The sequence below is a fragment of the Xyrauchen texanus genome, chromosome 10 (genome assembly GCF_025860055.1).
Source record: "Xyrauchen texanus isolate HMW12.3.18 chromosome 10, RBS_HiC_50CHRs, whole genome shotgun sequence".
Taxonomy (NCBI): Eukaryota; Metazoa; Chordata; class Actinopteri; order Cypriniformes; family Catostomidae; genus Xyrauchen; species Xyrauchen texanus.
The window spans coordinates 37,144,985-37,163,898 of NC_068285.1; the positions used below are offsets into that span (position 1 = coordinate 37,144,985).

The 18,914-nt window shown below is 37.1% G+C and overlaps 1 protein-coding gene across 3 annotated transcripts in view; it reads left to right on the forward strand.

Annotated features, from left to right (window-relative positions):
- LOC127651060 (adenylate cyclase type 2-like) overlaps window positions 1-18,914 on the forward strand; it is an 82,875-nt gene that overhangs the window by 55,875 nt on the left and 8,086 nt on the right. For all 3 annotated transcript variants that reach the window (XM_052136764.1, XM_052136766.1, XM_052136765.1), the window contains exons 11-19: window positions 5-48; window positions 215-295; window positions 635-704; window positions 868-965; window positions 3,981-4,065; window positions 9,682-9,819; window positions 14,487-14,600; window positions 16,522-16,706; window positions 17,448-17,532. In XM_052136764.1, coding sequence (XP_051992724.1) covers window positions 5-48; window positions 215-295; window positions 635-704; window positions 868-965; window positions 3,981-4,065; window positions 9,682-9,819; window positions 14,487-14,600; window positions 16,522-16,706; window positions 17,448-17,532 — 900 coding nt within the window. The remainder of the gene's footprint in view (window positions 1-4; window positions 49-214; window positions 296-634; window positions 705-867; window positions 966-3,980; window positions 4,066-9,681; window positions 9,820-14,486; window positions 14,601-16,521; window positions 16,707-17,447; window positions 17,533-18,914) is intronic.

The following is an 18,914-nucleotide window of genomic DNA, read 5'->3' on the forward strand; positions in this document are numbered from 1 at the left end:
ACAGGATGTGCCGTTGGGGCAGTATAGCTTTCAGCAAAACTCTGAAAGGTCTGTTTTGTACTTTGTCTTACTTTATATGATGATAATGAGCATAACTCCAAACTCAAGTGAATATGTTTTCAGAACATTCACACTGACCTCATCTGCATTTCTGAGGTTGCTTGAAGTCTCTGTCCTCTTCTTTTTTATCATATCCCCTCACCCCAACTTTCAGAACAAAGTCGCAGAAGAAAAGATTTGAAGAGGAGTTGAATGAAAGAATTATTCGCACCATTGATGGCATCAACTCACAGAAGTGAGCATCCATAATGTTATGCATCTTATCCATGTCGATGAACTCATGAATTCTCTGCAAGACAGCACAAGAAATAGCAACATTTCAGTTTAACAACGATTCATTTTTGGGAGTTTACACATTTAGTCATAAAGTGTAAAACACATAAATTAAGTGGACAGTATACGGTAGAGCTCTATAGTATAACAAAGGGATCAGACAATTATTCTGAGGCGTATAATAATGTATTTTAGCAGCATTTTCTCCATTGTTGTAACAGAATAAACTTTTATAATTGACAGTCTTCATGAAAACCAGCATTTAATTGTTATACATGATTTTATCTATGCTTTCCACCAGACAGTGGCTAAAATCTGAGGACATTCAGAGAATATCTCTATTCTTTCACAACAAGACCCTGGAAAAAGAGGTACAGTCAACCTTCTAATGTGATATGTGTCATTGCATCACAAATATATGTTTAATTGTGCAGAGGAAAATATGCCTTCACAAAGACATACAAAAAATGAATGAGCTGAAGTATTTCATTGTTCACTCTGAATATTCAGGCTTTCTTTTCTTTTCTCTAACAGTACAGAGCCACAACTCTGCCGGCCTTCAAGTACTACGTCACCTGTGCTTGTCTCATTTTCTTCTGCATTTTCATAGTGCAGGTTTTAGTCTTGCCAAAGTGAGTATAATCACTGTGACCTCTTCCTAGTGTCTCGTTTTCTTTCACGATGCAATTACGCACCGCCATTGTGTTCCACAGCACTTAGACCAAGTGGCACATAATAATATTACAACATCTGCGCAACTGAGAGAAAATGAGTGCAACAGTAAAGATTTAAATGATAGGAACGTCAATGCATGCCTAAAAAAAGACAGCCCTGAACAGACAGCTATAGATTTTTTTTTTTTTTAATCAGAGGCCAATTTGTTTGGAAATAATGTCTCTCTTTCTATGAATTCAGACAGAAAAATCTATGCACTAATTTGCTACTCATGTTGACTGAGAACACATTCACAAGAGCTGAGAATGCACAGCAATATTTTCTATTTTGTATTAAGCATAATCTCACTTCCTGATATTTATTTTCTTTCACATTTCTAATGAAGTATTGGCTAAATAAGACTAAATGTTATGTCTGCTAAATGTTTAGGGTAAAACATTTATACTAAATATTTATGCTACTCAAGTGTGAATCTCATTAAAACATATCCAGGTCACACCCCCAAAATCAGTAGAAAAGAAATGGAATTTATAGATAGATAGATAGATAGATAGATAGATAGATAGATAGGAGGGTGGAGGATTTGGGTCTCAAGAGGAGGAACTGGAAGAGGAGCAGGCGGAGCCACAGAAGGATCGTGTATTTGACACTCTAGTGGTGGAGCCATTGAAGGCGGAGTAATGGGAGGCGGAGCCGTGGAAGGCTTGAGGGGCGGAGTCATGGAAGGCAGAGTCATGGAATGAGGAGCCAGGAAAGGTGGATCCAAAAGTGGATGGAAGGACGAGGCCACGGGCATCGGTCCTGGGACGGTCGAGGCCACAGGCATGGGCACTGGCTCGTTAACCATGGCAGGCATGAGCGCTGGCTCGTTAACCGTGGCAGGCATGGGCACTGGCTCGTTAACCGTGGCAGGCATGGGCACTGGCTCGTTAACCGGCACTGGCTCGTTAACCGTGGCAGGCATGGGCACTGGCTCGTTAACCGTGGCAGGCATAGGCACTGTCTCATTAACCGTGGCAAGCATAGGCACTGGCTTGTTAACAATGGAAGATTGGGCGCAAGGAGCTGTGGAAGGCTTGGAGCGAGAAGCCTTGGAAGGCTTGGAGCGAGAAGCCATGGAAGGCTTGGAGCGAGAAGCCATGGAAGGCTTGGATCGAGAAGCCTTGGAAGGCTTGGAGCGAGAAGCCGTGGAAGGCTTGGAGCAGTTGTCCAAAACCTCCTTTTCCACAGTGAAGGGTGAGCCACAGAGTTCCAGAGCCACCTCCGCGTAGTCGGCCAGCAGTACACTATTCAGACCAGCTATGAAGAAAATCAACAGAGAGCGGTATTCATTGTGCACTAAATTCGGCAGTTGGAGAAACACATGGACATGATCCTTAACTGGATGATCCCCTTGCTTGAGGAGGAGAATTCTCACAGCCGGTAGATACTGTACATTTAATGAGGTCAGTTATTCTGTCACGTGATTATCAGGAGAGAAGAGAAGGGAAGCGGAGGATCTATCAGCAGACTTTTAATGAAGACGTTGAAAACCCTGACAAAAATCAAACAGATGAAACAACACTAAATAACCAACTAATACAACTAAGAACTGACCAGGATGGAATAAAACTAGAGGGTATTTATACAAATGGGAGTTGATGAGGGAATGGAGAACAGGTGAAGGAGACGAGGAACAGATGGCAGTGATGAGGGAAGTGTATTATGGGAAATGTAGTTCGGGGAGAACTGAAGACAGAGGGAAAAAAACCATATCAAAATAAGAGTCCTTGGAACAGAATGTTGAATAACTGTGACAATATATATAATTAAATTTTTATTTGTTTATCCCCTTTTTTCTCCCAAATTCTCTTTTATTCACGCAGTTATAACGTTTTGAATGGCTCATTGTAATTTTTATTTTTTTAATGTTCAAGCTTAAATTGTGGGAGTGTGTGTGTGTGTGTGTACTGCTGTCTACATAACAAATTGCCTCTTGAAGAAAAAGAAGAATAAAATAAATAAATAATACAAAATATGTGAATTTCACAATGCATTAGAATCTTAATGATCCTAAAAATAGGTTTAATTTTCATGAAGCAAATATCCGTTTGAATATGGAGTGAAATGTGACCTGGACATGTTCTTGACAGGTTTCATAAGATTCACCTTCAAATACAAAAAAAAGCCATTAAATTCTAGTTTGTACTCTTTCAAACATGCAGTGTATCATCAGAGTTCTTATTTCTGTATGTGGCATTGCATCAGTTCCTATGGCTATACGAGCTTTAAACACATAGGTAATCAGCCATTATGATGCCATCGTATGCTCTAGCATTTGTTGTATGATCTCGTGTTTTTTTTTTTTTTTTTTGTCCCTCTATGTTTGTGATTGTTTTGACGGTTAATATGTATGGTGTTGTTGTGTTTATGTTTTTCTACGCACCGACGGTGGAAACAAATTTCCTCTTTGAGGACAATAAAATTATCTATCTATCTATTTCTTCTTTTTTATGTGCAGAGAATGCATGTGGAAAATCTACAAAGATTGAACAAACTACTCATGTGTGATGCACACAAAAGCAAGCAAAAGCAACCATTCATGAATGATACTTAAAGTGCATGTGTTTTTGGGCCTGGGTAGCTCAGCAATTAATGATGCTGAGTACCACACCTCCAGTGCTGAGTGACTCCAGCCAGGTCTCCAAAGCAACCAAATTGGCCCTCTTGCTAGGGAGGGTAGAGTCACATGGGGTAACCTCCTCATGGTCACGATTAGTGGTCTTCGCGCTCAATGGGGTGCATGATAAGTTGCCTCCTGAGGCAACTGAGACTTGTCCTCTCCCACCCGGATTGATGTGCGTAACCTGGCCACCACGGGGACCTACTAAGAAGTGAGAATTGGGCTTTCCAAATTGGGAGAAAAGGGGATTTAAAAAAAAGTGCATGTTCTTTTGAGTATCACTGATGATTAGAGATTTTGTCTTTTACAGCACCACCGTCCTTGGAGTATCATTTGGAATGGCCTTTCTGCTGCTAGCCTTGATCCTCTGTGTTTGTTTTGCTGGTCACATAATGGTAAGTGGAGCTTAGAAATAACTATAAACTAGCTTTCTTTGAGTTAGGGAGAGTCTCAACCAAGTTACTCTGTTCCAAACCTAGTGAGCTGCCCCGCTGTCCACTGTCCACAAACACAGCTGCCTTTTAAAGGTAGCATCCTAACGGAAATGGAATCTTATAAGTGGCTATGTGACTATGTCAATAGAGTTTGACCAGATCCTATTTGGCAGAGACTAGCCATTTCTATTTAAATTAATGTGAGAAATTAGAATGCCCAACCAAGAACCTCTCGCACCCAATGGTCAACAGATGTAGAAAGGAAATCCCGCCTTACTGGTAAAAGAGCCAATCACCTTTCAGATACAGACTTTGCCTGTCAATCATCTCGAAAATGCACTTGCTCATTAGCTTTACAATTTACATCATCATGTTGCTAAGCTAAAGGACCTATACTGTAATATGCATAAAATACATAGCACACAAAAATTAGGTAAATATTACCTTTGTAATTGAATCAGGCTTTTTGCATGCAATGGATTCACACTATGATGCCTTGGATTTTGGCTAAAACAAGGTATTTTCGGAGGCAGCATAATTATGTGTTATTTAAATAATAAATCATATACCCTTTGGAACAGGCTTTGCTTGAGAATGTCTTTAATGCCTTACAATACTGCCTACAGAGGCAGCTCACTAGGTTTTGTAACAGAGCGAGTGAATGTAGCACACTGGATATGTCTCATTTAATCTATTCATATGCAGACATGTCATATGCATTTCTTCGCCTGGAGGAAATAACTTTGTGTATTGAAATGACATTTAATAAGTTGGAGACCCTCATCTTGTTAGAGAAAATGCCATATCGAGAGGAAATACACCATATCACTGCAAGATTGAAATTTGTTTGCTTTAGCCTGAGGAACAACAGCTCTTTGAGTGTTGGCTGTAATCAAATTATGAGCTTCTTTGGACCTGTGGAATTTAAATGGCTTTTGTAAATGTCACCTGTACGCTTCTCAATTTTCTTTCTCCCCCTCTCTGTCTCTCTTAGTATATTACTATAGATTCTGTGAGGGTAAAACTTCTTATTCAACATTCAAGGTGCTGTAGATTCATGCTTACATTTGAGACAGGGGTGCCAGAACCTACACCTCAACTGAACTTCAGCTGACATAAAAATATGTACACTTCCTGTGCACGCATTAATAGTAGTTTAGCATGGGAATTGACTGATAAGGAGTGACTTCTAGCCACTTTGAATTATTTTTTCCTGTTCTTGATAGATAATTATGATCAGAAAGATGGCTTTTTCAAGTACTCTTTAAGGTCAGGCTTTAGCAATTGCAAACAAGTAACGGGCGCTTAAGAAACCCAATTCGTAAAGCTTAGAAATCACTTTTTAAATCAATGCTTCAGGACGTGAATTCACCAGAAGATATCACCAGCCATTGACAGTTCAAATGCTTTAACAGGCCAAAACTTTTACCAAAACAATTGATTCATTTGACTCAAAGCTCCAATACCTTTTACAATGTCCTTCGATGCCTCAAACAGTATCACATCAATGAAACTTTAATCTCACCCAGGGTAACGAAAAAATAAACCCATGTTATAACATAAAATGACGTAATTAATATATAACTATAATGCCCAATAACTTTTAAATGTTCATTAATAAAACCCCCAAACAGTCCCCATAACCTGCACTGATGTACCTCATTAATTATGCCATGACAACATCAATAGCAAGTCCTCAGTCATTAACAACAACAGATGTTAAAGTACATTTCTGATAAGGACTATAATTCAATGTAGTTTTAGCATCTGATATTCATTTAAGTAGGTAAACGTGCCATTTTCCCCTTTGCACCAGGATAAGTAAAACTAAATGCAGAAGTCTGATCGATCCATCTACAAAACTGATCTACAAAAGCCCAGGAATGAATGAATGACAGTGGATGAGGGCATGTCACTGCCATTCTATGTTGTTTCTAGATGCGTGTTGAACCATAAGTAGATGAAGTAGATGTAACTATGTAAGTAGTTATAACTTGCATGATATGACTTATATGATAGTCGTAGAATTACCATATACTGTTCACACAATGTTATCAAGCTTATGAAGTAAAACCTATGTGGGTTTCGTGTTATTCTTCTTTCAAGAGGGAAATTTTACTTAATTCACAGTAAGACAAGATAGAGTCATGAAGTCAGCAGCAATAGACAAAGTAGGATAATGAATAATATTGCATTGTATCCTATTATTGGCGATGAGGAAATAACTTTAACCTTTAACTCTTCATGTCACACAGTGTCGAATGCAAGATGCTGTTTTAAAAAAGGTATAAAACACAGGGCATTTTGTGCTTGTGTAACGTTGTTGAATGCAGACACAAACAATACAACGACTGTCAAACAATTTAATAGACACATAAAAAAAGAGCATCCCATACACAAGCAGTCGAACCAATACAGTGTTCCAGAAGTATCCGAAACTGAAGAAAGCTGCTTCATCAAATGTATGCATGAACTCTGCAGTGATAAGTGTATAGCCAGTCTCTGTGCACTGTGTAGGTAATGTGCTTAATTGTCTTAAAATATATATATATATATATATTTGCAAAAATATTCCAATATACTTAATATTCATTGTTATTTTTATTATGGTGATTTAGGGGGAAAATGAGACCTGGATATGTTTTTTGAGATTCATACACTACAGGCAACTTCAGCTGTATTGAAAGTCTTCTGTTTTTTTATGTCAAGACAATGCAAAGCATGCACTTAAAGTGTTTGTATACCACTCACCCAGCAGCTCAACTTGCATTGTCCCATATCTGTTTTTTAATGGAGCCCCAGTTTCCGTTGAAGACACAGTATTAATAATGATAAAAAAGGGGCCACACTGAATTGCTGAGACCTTGGTCTCCACACTAGCGTAACAACCTTCTTGTTTCTTTTTTGTGTCTGAAAAATATAAGCTTGAGTGATGACACTTTTTACTGGGTTGTTTGTGATACATTTTTCCCACTGGATGGTAGTAAACTCACAGGTCTCTGGGCAATTGATATGACAGGATATGTTTACAAAGCTCTGTGGCACTCTTGTTTTGTGTGTCATTTATAGTACGCCACTCTCACAACCAGCTGTCAGTGTCATGAGTGTCTAGAGCTATGTGGAATTTAGTGCAGAGCATTTTTCAGCTTGTTTCCTATTTCTCTGATGTGAGAGTTCACATGGTTTTCCGTTTGGCCCACAGTTTCATAAATATGAAAGAAAGCGCTATGGTTGCCTCATAAAAGTGCTATGTTTAAAATACTGGAAGACGTTTTTTGTCTAGGTGACATAACTAACAGATGATTCACTGGTGAGAGGGTTTTTAGAGTTGTTTGTTTAGCTCCTCTACCTCTTCTACTCCTAATTAAAGTGTGAGGTTCAAGGTCAAGGTTGAGTGTTACACTGCAGTTCCAGTAATACTCATCATGACAATGCAAAATAACAGTTTAGCCACTGAGTAAAGAGAAGGCAACACGGCCTCAGCAGAGTGTAATGCATATTACATTAGTGCTGCATTCAGAATTGTAGTCTCTTAAAGGCCATAAAGATTTGTCGCACATAAAATCACACTAGAATTTACTCTTTTTTTTTTTTTTGTTCTTACATTGTGTTCTTCTGTGTAAGCATGACACGCCAAGAAATAATCTTTGTATCTTCCATGTAAATCTAAGCTGTGTTAAGCAGCCATGGGTAACATGAAAGTCATTGACTTGGTTACTATTTCTGTGGCACTGAGCTTGGTAGATATGGCCACAGTGAAATCTCATTAGCCCAGAATCCAAGCTAATGTTGTAGGTTAAAAAAAAAACTTGCCAATAGAGCGCAACAGTCTGCTTCCAGTAGTAAAAATTCCATAAAATATTTCCTTGGTGTAATTGATTTTTAATGATAACCAGGGCTGGACTGGCAATCTGGCATACCAGGCATTTTTCCAGTGGGCCAACGCACTTTGGCCAGCTGGAGAACCAAACGGGCTGGTGGTGCATCCGCGAAACGTGCCGAATGGGCCACGATAAGCAAAAATGAGCCACAGTTTTATGCAGAACGGACCACAAAACGGTACTGCTATATGCAGAAAAGGACAGCAAGTTTTCCAGTGTATGTATTACTTGAGGAAACTTTGCTGTTTTGTCACCTTTATGAAAATGTTCTACTCTTGTTTTATTTAATCAGTTTTAACCTTTACTTTGATTTGCTGGTATGGTAACCTTAAAGTTAGGAATAAGAGCAAATTGAGCAGCATTTTGAAAATGTGTATTAAGATAGTTGTCTCTGAACTTACAAATCTGACCCAATTGTATGTGACTAGAGCTAGTCCTCTCTGACTCAAGTCATCCTTTGTCCAAGGACTTTTGGTTGCATCCCTCTGTTCAGAGATACAAACTTCCACAGTGCAAGACCAATAGATACAAATACTCTTTTATTCCAGCTGTTACGCTTACATAAATTATTTATTGTAAATGTGTGTATTTACTGCTGTCTATGTCACATATTGCCTCTTGAGTAAAATAAAGCTTGAACTTGAACTTCATGGAATTGTAGTTCATTCCCTCATGAAAGACTTTACGTACACAGTCTTGTATCTTTTGTCTTTTGTCCAATTTTCAAATACCTTTTGCGGCATAACAGTGGTAGGAAAAATCAATACCTGGAAGATAGATCCCATAGATGTTGTGTATATAATATTGAGAAGGGGCCCAAGCACCAAACCCTGAGGTACCCCCATGTTTAGTTGATGTGGCTTATAGACTGCTCGCATTCAAGATACTCTAAAGCTTAAACATCAACTTCATGGGACTGTAGTTCATTCCCTCATGAAAGACTTTATGTACACAGTCTTGTATCTTTTGTCTTTTGTCCAATTTTCAAAAACCTTTTTGCTTCAAATCAAAGTTTGATTAATCTCAGAGCTGTTTGGTTTGGTCATGGCTTAGAATGCTTTTATAAAGGCTTTTATGAAATCCATATGGAAAAGAAATGAATGGGAAACTAATCTGAAATCAACAAAAAAATACTAGATCCAAGAATGCTGAACAAATGGGCAGTCATTGTTGTGCTCTATAGTTAACACACAGTAGTTTACGTTTATATGATTAAGAATACTGTAATTACTGCAAATAATAATAGATTTGAAAAAGAAGAGTTACCATTGAGATAAATCAATCAAGATTAAGTTTGAACTTAACCTTTAACCTCGTTGTCCAAGTCAGAAAGTCTCTTCTAAAGTGGGTGCTGGCAGTGTTACAGGAGGCGAGTAATCCTCCACAATCGACACCCACTTTTAAAACACCCACTTTTTACAAACAAGTCCATTCCTAATCGATAGAATGAAGTCCGAAAATCCTGCAAAATGGAATATAAATACTGTTTTATATTGACTTGAACTTAAAGTTGATATCAGGGCACATATGCCCCCTCTTTTTATTGGCATTGCATTCACTCCATTTGAAGTTATATTTATTAAAGTGTCTATTATGGAGCACAGTCATAACCTTGGGAATTTGTTATAGAAGCAAATATGCTAATGACAGTGGTGGGAGTCTAAGCTTGTTTTTTAATTTTTTCTTGTTGCCGTAGCAATGGGGCAAAGCAGCTTCCTGCACTATGCCGTGGCTCCCCGGCTCCTCTAAAGTCATCACCAACAAGCCCTGGATACGACTTGCACTTACCATGGCAACCACTGCACTTGTACTGGTCATGGCTGTGTTCAACATGGTAAGCATTACTACTGTCTAATACTGGTCCTATCAACTAGATTGGACTGCATTTGAAATGACCATGATTTATTTTATTCACTCTTGGTTCAAAATGTTCATCATGACCATTCATGAGCGTGTTCAATAAGAAAAGGTTCCGTGCTTTCATCACGGGTACTTTGGTTATGGTAATGTCAACACGGTGAACAGTCTTATTGGCTTTATGGCTCAGTATTTCAAGGAAATCTTGAGTAATAATGGTAATATTAAAAGCCTTGCTCTTGCTTTGCCTCTTAATCCTCTTCAACCTGAGTTGCCTGTATTTGTATAAACAATGTTAACTCACCCTATAATCCCTTAAAGTTCACCCAAAAAGGACAATTCTGTCATCATCTACTCACCCTCATGTTGCCCAAATTCATATGTTTCATTCTTCTGTGAAACACACAAGGAATGAATTAGCATAATGTCAAAAATCTACTTTTCCATAGAACAAAAGTAGATCCATGCCACCACTGTTGGTTTGTCAGGCTGGAACGGAAGGTAGATCATAATGTTGTTGGCATAACAGTGTTAGGAAAATCCATGTACCTGGAAGATCCCATAGATGTTACCGAACCCTGAACTACCCCTGTTTTTAGTTAATGTGGCTTAGACACTGCTCACATTTAATATACTCTAAAGCAGGGGTTCCCAAACTTTTCTGTCAGCCAAACCCCTTTGACCTAAATGTTTTACTTGAAGGACCCCCTGATATTTTAAGTGACATTAACCTTTTGAAATTATACAGTATTTATATTTTAATGAACCTTTCTATTGTTCTTTTGTATATTTTATTTCATTAAATTCACCATTGGCATTTCTATCCCATTCTCAATCAGAGATTGCACTACAGTCACAATAGTAAAAATATATATTTTTTAAATTGTATGCAATCTCCACACTCTCTCATGTACCCCCTGGAGTTCCCTCACGAACCTCCATGGTTCCCGAACCCCCGTTTGGGAAACACTGCTCTAAAGCATCGGCCTATGACTGATGGGTTTTAGTCTGCTGTAGAGTCTGCACCTGTCCCCCGCAAGCATTTTTCCACTTCAATATGTCCCCATATGGGACGTCTTTATTTCTGCTAAATGGGATAGTTGTCAACCCTACCTTTGAGTGTCCACTTTTGAAATCTGACAGATAGTTGCTTAGCCAGTTGTTCTGATATGTGCAAAAACATAAGGTGCAGTGCACAGTTAAAGGAGGAGGAGGGTTAGAAACTGCACGTTTTGCTGGTACGCATGTATCATTGACATGCCGGATTTGAATGTGTAGAAGTATGAACAACAGGATCTAAAATTTGGCTTGGGATTGCAGGTATTTCTCACAATTTCAGTCATTCCCGCAAGTTCCATGTTTATAATGCAGTTAACTCCCGCACACATTTATTCACTTTAATGTGTAGTTTAGATTAACAATTAATAAACAAATCCAGAAATCAAAAACTTTGTCTTACCATCATACTCATTCCAGTAACTGTTCCAAGTAAATCAGTGCTTCAGTGTCTCTCTCTCTCTCTCTCTCTCTCTCTCTCTCTCTCTCTCTCTCTCTCTCTCTCTCTCTCGCTCTCTCTCTTTCATGATTCATATTTGGCAGCTTATTGGATGCTTGTTGAGTTTAGACTGAACACATGCAGTGAGCAAAGGAAGTGCTTTCCTGCATTTTTGTTGAACTTAAAGCTTAAACCTGTTAATTCGACACACAAATGGTGTTATACTGTACCACGTCTTTGCAAGCAAGTGATGCTATGAAACTGCCACTCCTTTTTATAACCTAAAGAAGCTGTATATTGCAAGTGTGTTGCTAGTTTTTCCACATCACATCACGCCGCTCACTCATAATGCAGCACTTTTAACAAGAAATGCAGTAATAGCAAAAATGCTTTATGTAAGTTTATCTTCATCATACTTATAAACATCTGTTTCTCTCATCTCCATCACTCTAGAGCTGCATCTGACGTAGGCTATGGCGGTTCTTTTCTTTGCCATGAGAATCAGACAATTTAAATAATTTAAGTATGTACCGGTATTAATATACATATATAATAATTACTTAAAATTAATAAACATTAATAATACACTCACCTAAAGGATTATTAGGAACACCTGTTCAATTTCTCATTAATGCAATTATCTAATCCACCAATCACATGGCAGTTGCTTCAATGCATTTAGGGGTGTGGTCCTGGTCAAGACAATCTCCTGAACTCCAAACTGAATGTCAGAATAGGAAAGAAAGGTGATTTAAGCAATTTTGAGCGTGGCATGGTTGTTGGTGCCAGACGGGCCGGTCTGAGTATTTCACAATCTGCTCAGTTACTGGGATTTTCACGCACAACCATTTCTAGGGTTTACAAAGAATGGTGTGAAAAGGAAAAACATCCAGTATGCGGCAGTCCTGTGGGCGAAAATGCCTTGTTGATGCTAGAGGTCAGAGGAGAATGGGCCGACTGATTCAAGCTGATAGAAGAGCAACTTTGCCTGAAATAACCACTCGTTACAACCGAGGTATGCAGCAAAGCATTTGTGAAGCCACAACACGCACAACCTTGAGGCGGATGGGCTACAACAGCAGAAGACCCCACCGGGTACCACTCATCTCCACTACAAATAGGAACAAGAGGCTACAATTTGCAAGAGCTCACCAAAATTGGACAGTTGAAGACTGGAAAAATGTTGCCTGGTCTGATGAGTCTCGATTTCTGTTGAGACATTCAGATGGTAGAGTCAGAATTTGGTGTAAACAGAATGAGAACATGGATCCATCATGCCTTGTTACCACTGTGCAGGCTGGTGGTGGTGGTGTAATGGTGTGGGGGATGTTTTCTTGGCACACTTTAGGCCCCTTAGTGCCAATTGGGCATCGTTTAAATGCCACAGCCTACCTGAGCATTGTTTCTGACCATGTCCATCCCTTTATGGCCACCATGTACCCATCCTCTGATGGCTACTTCCAGCAGGATAATGCACCATGTCACAAAGCTTGAATCATTTCAAATTGGTTTCTTGAACATGACAATGAGTTCTCTGTACTAAAATGGCCCCCACAGTCACCAGATCTCAAACCAATAGAGCATCTTTGGGATGTGGTGGAACAGGAGCTTCGTGCCCTGGATGTGCATCCCACAAATCTCCATCAACTGCAAGACGCTATCCTATCAATATGGGCCAACATTTCTAAAGAATGCTTTCAGCACCTTGTTGAATCAATGCCACGTAGAATTAAGGCAGTTCTGAAGGTGAAAGGGGGTCAAACACAGTGTTAGTATGGTGTTCCTAATAATCTTTTAGGTGAGTGTATATGTACATAGTATTTTTTTAAATCACCTTATTATCTTTAATATAGGCATATTATTAACTATTCAGTGTACATCATAACTGATTTATCAGTAAGGTCCTTTATCAGGATTTCATCTGTTAACATTTTCAGTGCATTTTATCATCTTCAAACGGACACATTTAATATAACTGGTAGAGAACACTGAGTTTTGACTTTTGCTCTTAAAGGGATAGTTGATCCAAAATGAAACTTCTGTCATCACTAACTAACCTTCATGATGTTGTAAAACTGTATGATTTTTTTGTGGAACTCAAATGGAGATGTTTGGCAGAATGTTACCATTAACTACCATGGTATGGCGAAACGATGCAGTGTAAGTGAATAGTGACTGGGACTAACATTCTGCCTAGCATCTCCTCGGAAGTGAGAAATGAATACAGTTAATACAATACATTTAAATGAACAAATTAATGAACGTTACATTTATATAGCATTTTTCTGACACTGCACTCAAAGCACTTAAATGTAAGTGAGTACATGATTGTATTACATCTTGCTGGGGAAAAAAGTGACTGACAAGAAGGCCCATAATATAGGCTATATAATTTGAGAAAAATAGTACATCTAAATAAAAGCAAGGTAAATTGATAAAAGTGAGATTTAAGTAAGATTATTGTAAATACAATTATGTTTTAGTATTACAAGAGAATTTATTCTGCCAAATATAGCAATTGTGGTCATTTTCTCTGCTTTTATCTGTTTGCACTACATTGACATTATATAGCACGTGCAGCTATTAATATATATACAGTATATACAGGGTTGGGAGGTTACTTTTGAAATATATTCCACTACAGAATACAGAATACATGCTGTAAAATATCATTTGTAATGTATAGCGTTAGATTACTCAAGGTCAGTAATGTAATCTAAATACTTTGGATTATTTCTTCAGCACTGGTAGATTTTTTTTTCACTTGTTTTGACTATAAAAACTCTGTCAGTACAGTAAGACAAAATACATGTTAAAAATACATTCTCTGAAAAACCTAAATATCTTATGCAGTGTTGTTTCTAAAACAAGATCAGTTTGGTTTTAGATATTTTTACAGTTACTTATATTTTGTATTTTAAATACGTAATCCCGTTACATGTATTCCGTTACTCCCCAACCCTGTATATACTGTATATATATATATTATTTTTATTTTTATTTATTTTTTAATGTGTGGAATTTTACACTTGCATGAATTTCTAGGAAACATTAATTACACAATGCAACAGATGTGTGTTGCTAATAGTAAGAGGGTCTTTCTGTTGTAATACTCTAGATGTGTTTTTCTCCATCTGTTGGGTGTTTAGTTCTTCTTAGGCAATGAGAAGCTGGGAACAACAACCCCACTGAACATTTCCAACAGCAGCATGAATGGTCCATATGGTCAAACCACACACTCTCCAAACAAGTTCTGCTTGCCAGTAAGTTGCAGAGAATCTCACGCTTTTAGCATGTAAATAATTGGAAATTTGCTTCTCAGAAAATGTGCAGAGAACTCATTAACATTTTATTGACGGATCTGCATGAACATGCATTCTAAATCCTCTGTTTAGATGTGGTTTTAAAATAGAATAAGGCCTTCATATCTCTGACAAGACGATTAGTTTAAGTCACAAGTAAAACCAGATTTTCAGACTTCCGTATTTCTTTAGAATAAGCCACATTTTACTTGTGTGATTATGTATAACCACGCTTTATTGGCGTTCAACAGAACTTGACGATTCACAGATGAATACTGGAAAATAAAGTTACACATGAAGATCAATGTACTTATAGAGATAACAAGATTGTGCACAAAAGCGTCAGTATGTTTTCCTAGAATTCATCACTGGTCACAAAACAAGCCTCCATATTCTGATAAAATATAGTCTTTTTCAAGGAATTGTTATTTTACCACCACATGCTATTTATGAATGTAAGAGGTCTGTTCAGTCTCAGGGACTTTTTGTAGTGTTGTGTAATGAAATTCCAGGTTCATAGTTAGTTCATAATTCTCAACAGTGACCGCCCATTTTTCAGTTGCCTTTATTGGTTCAGAACATATTTTTCCTATTCATATTCACCATGAGGGACTCAAACAAATTAAATGAATTAAGCAAACCAGCTACAAGATTAAGCAAAATATTATTAAAAACTTTGATTTGAAGTAAAAAAAAAAAAATTATTAAGTGATTGAACTTCTCGTCCCACTATGCATTGCAAAAGACATAGAAATAAAAAACAATTGCATAGTATAAACTATTGATTATTGATTGACACAGTAGTTTAAAATATGATATATATTTAAGCTTATTTCAGAATATTCAGATATATACATAGTTTGACAGTGTAGAGAGATACTTCATTGTTATTTGTTATTTCTGTTTCCATGGTAACAGTGACTCCTCTGATTGGAAGATCTCTCTTTTGGATTATAGGTAGTGAAGTTCTTTACAGGGAATTTGGCGGATAACGTCACCACGTAACTGGTCTACATATTTTGCTAAATTAATTTTACGTGGTTCGTTGTACATGTTCCTGCAGTTTCCTGGTGAAATGAACACTAGAGTTGCTACAACAGCAATGACACAAATCAAAAGTAAAAGGGCAGATTAACCGTTCAAAAACACGTACTTTTAACGGTTGCAAAACCAACCTCATTTGTAAACTTGTTGGAGCTTGATCTAATTGTGCGGTAGCTCAACTGATAGCATTGCACTTGTGATTCAAAGGACCAGAGTACGAGTCAACACATGAGCCGAGAGGGTCATAGAAGCAGCACAAAAGGATGTGGTTTCTTCAGCCTCACCTTTGCCACACTTTTTATGACATTACTGGTTAGGTTTAGGGTTAGGAGGTAGGTTTAGTTGATTTAAAACTCAATAGATCATTAACCTTATAAATCTATCAGTTTTCATCTCACATTGACTTTTTGTGACATTATTGGTTAGGTTTAGGTTGAATGTTTTGGGAAGAGAGGTAGGTTTTGTTGATTTAAAGCTCAGTAGATGATTAACTTTAAAAACCTCATATGTTTGTGTTCAAATGTAACTCTCTTTTAGTGCCACACAGTGGTCATTTCTTCTGCTGGAACTGCTGTGATACGTGTAATGAACAACGTAATATAATTTAGCAAAAATGTTGCCACAGTAAGTTCCTGGTTATTTCATGAGGTCAGGATCGTCTTGAAAGATTTCATCTTTTTTGTTATAAAAAAATCTCTATGGGGAAAATTATTATAATTATTATTTTTTTCACTTACAGAACTGTTGCATTTTGTCGTACCTGTAGTATTTACAGTACATTGTGATTGGCCCTGATGAAAGTATAGACGTATTTGATTGGCTGTCTCTTCCCTGGCAGTACTTCATCTACAGCTGCATTCTGGGATTGATCTCATGCTCTGTGTTCCTGAGGATAAACTATGAGCTGAAGATGATCATCATGCTTGCTGCAGTTGTGGGTTATAATATCATCATTCTCCAGACCCATGCCTCCATACTGGATGATTACAGCACATTCCTCTACAGAACACAGCAGCTGGACCGGTATTAGACTCCACATCCTGTACATAATGAATGTAAAAATGAACTTGATATGGCACATAGGTGAGATTACGTATTTTATGGGCAATATTTACAGAAGGTATCAAAAGACATCTTTCAATATCTCGTGGGATTGACAGGTGCTGAGATGAGAAGCTTTGTGTGGACTTAACTGGATTCATCTGAAAACAGTTTTTTTATTAAATTAATTTCTGTCACATTTCATCCTTCTCTGTTGTATTTCTCTTATTTAATATTCTTTTACTTATCATTTTACACAGGTAACATAGAGATAGTGGTTTTTCTAAATGGAGTAAAATTAAAGGGTTAACTCACCCACAAAATTATGTTAGAATTTACTCACCCTCAAGTTGTTCCAAACCTTAATGACTTTCTTTCTTCTGTGGAACACTAAAGGAGAGGTTTATGCTGCTCTTTTCCATACAATGTGAATGATGATTTACAAGCTCCCAAAATAACAAAAAAGCAAGTAATAAAAGTAGTCCATCCAATTGTGTTATAAGCCATACAATAGCTTTGGTTGATGAGCAGATCAAAATTTAGTCTTTATTTGCTGACAATCTTCCCCTTTACCCATACCACACTGACATTATCAACCTGGATAAGGTTAGACTGCCACAGCGTTGCTGAAAATCTCATATTATAGTCTACCTTCAGCAAAACACATTTTATGTCTCTGCTGTTTGTCTTCTATGATTTATATTTCTGTCTCTTTGTTTTCAGGCCAGGTGTTCTTAAAGATTTGAAGACCATGGGCTCTGTGTCATTGTTCATTTTCTTCATCACGTTGCTTGTGCTGGCGAGGCAGGTGGGTGGCAATCTGTTTACCACAGGTTTCATAGTTCTAGTTGTGGGTTGAGTCAGTTGGAGGTTCATCTAAAGAGTTCCATATGAGTTGAAAAGAAACAACACAGGATACAAAAATTATTTGGGGGTTTTTATTCTGATGGCTTTTTATAAAAAATGAAAAACAGTGGTCAGTGGCGGAAATAAATACAATTCAGAAACTGAAATATGGTTCAACGAAATACAACAAATGAAATATGGTAGAGGCTAATGTCAAAAGAAAATACAAACAGAGCATGAGCCCACCCATATGCTTATATCATTTACAGAATTGTATGCATTTAAAGCTACACTATGTAACTTGTTTTTGTAAAAAATAAACAATAAAATGTTATTAATTAGAGAGAACAACATAAATCCATCTTCCAAACCATATATTTTCACTTTGATAAGCCTATAATAATGGATTTATATTTTGCATACATACGTCATTCACCCATGCGTGTTGACATCATATAAGATGCGGCTACATGTTACACTTATTCACTAAATTAGAAAACACTGGGCTATAACTCATTAAATAAGATATGATTAATACTAAATTGACATACCCAGTCATTGCATGTATGCCAAAACATGGTCAAACTCCAGATATGCATCCATATGCAGCCCTCAAAAATAACCCACAACAAGCACTCAACATACAACTCTTCTGAACACATATTTAATGCAATTTATGAGCATTTTGTGGAAAATGTTATATTTACCCAAAGAATTATCAACTGATGATCAAAACTGGGAGCTCTCTTGCACAATGTCTGCTTTCACATCTCTAACAGCACACATGTGTGTAACACAGTGGGTGTCACAAAACTCTTAAAGAGGCCATGTCCAATTTATGACCAGAGTTAAATTACATGACATTTCTCCACTTGACTACACATCAGAATAAAATAAGGCTCAATTTCAGGTGAAGATGTTGTAAGCATTTTAAAAGAATACAGGTAGGGGTGGGCAATATAAATGAAATGTTATATCACAATATGAATAATTTATATCACAATAATTATATATATCACAATATAGTATTTATTTTCTGTAATACAAATAAAACCGGTTGAATATTAAATAACCATACTGTAATGCCTATTTTTGGAAAATCTAGTCAGTCAAATAAATACTTTTTAAATGAAAACTACTTCCTCTTATATCATCTTCTCTTTATTTATAACATGACAAACAAAGTACAAAAATTAAATAAACACTCAGTTTTAAATCAACCTTACCATAATACTCAATTTCACATTATGTCACATTTCAGTTTGTTATATTGTTGGCCAGTTTTATTATAAACTTTCTCAAGAAACTGAAGATCTTTTCAAATCAAAAGAAAATATTACATAA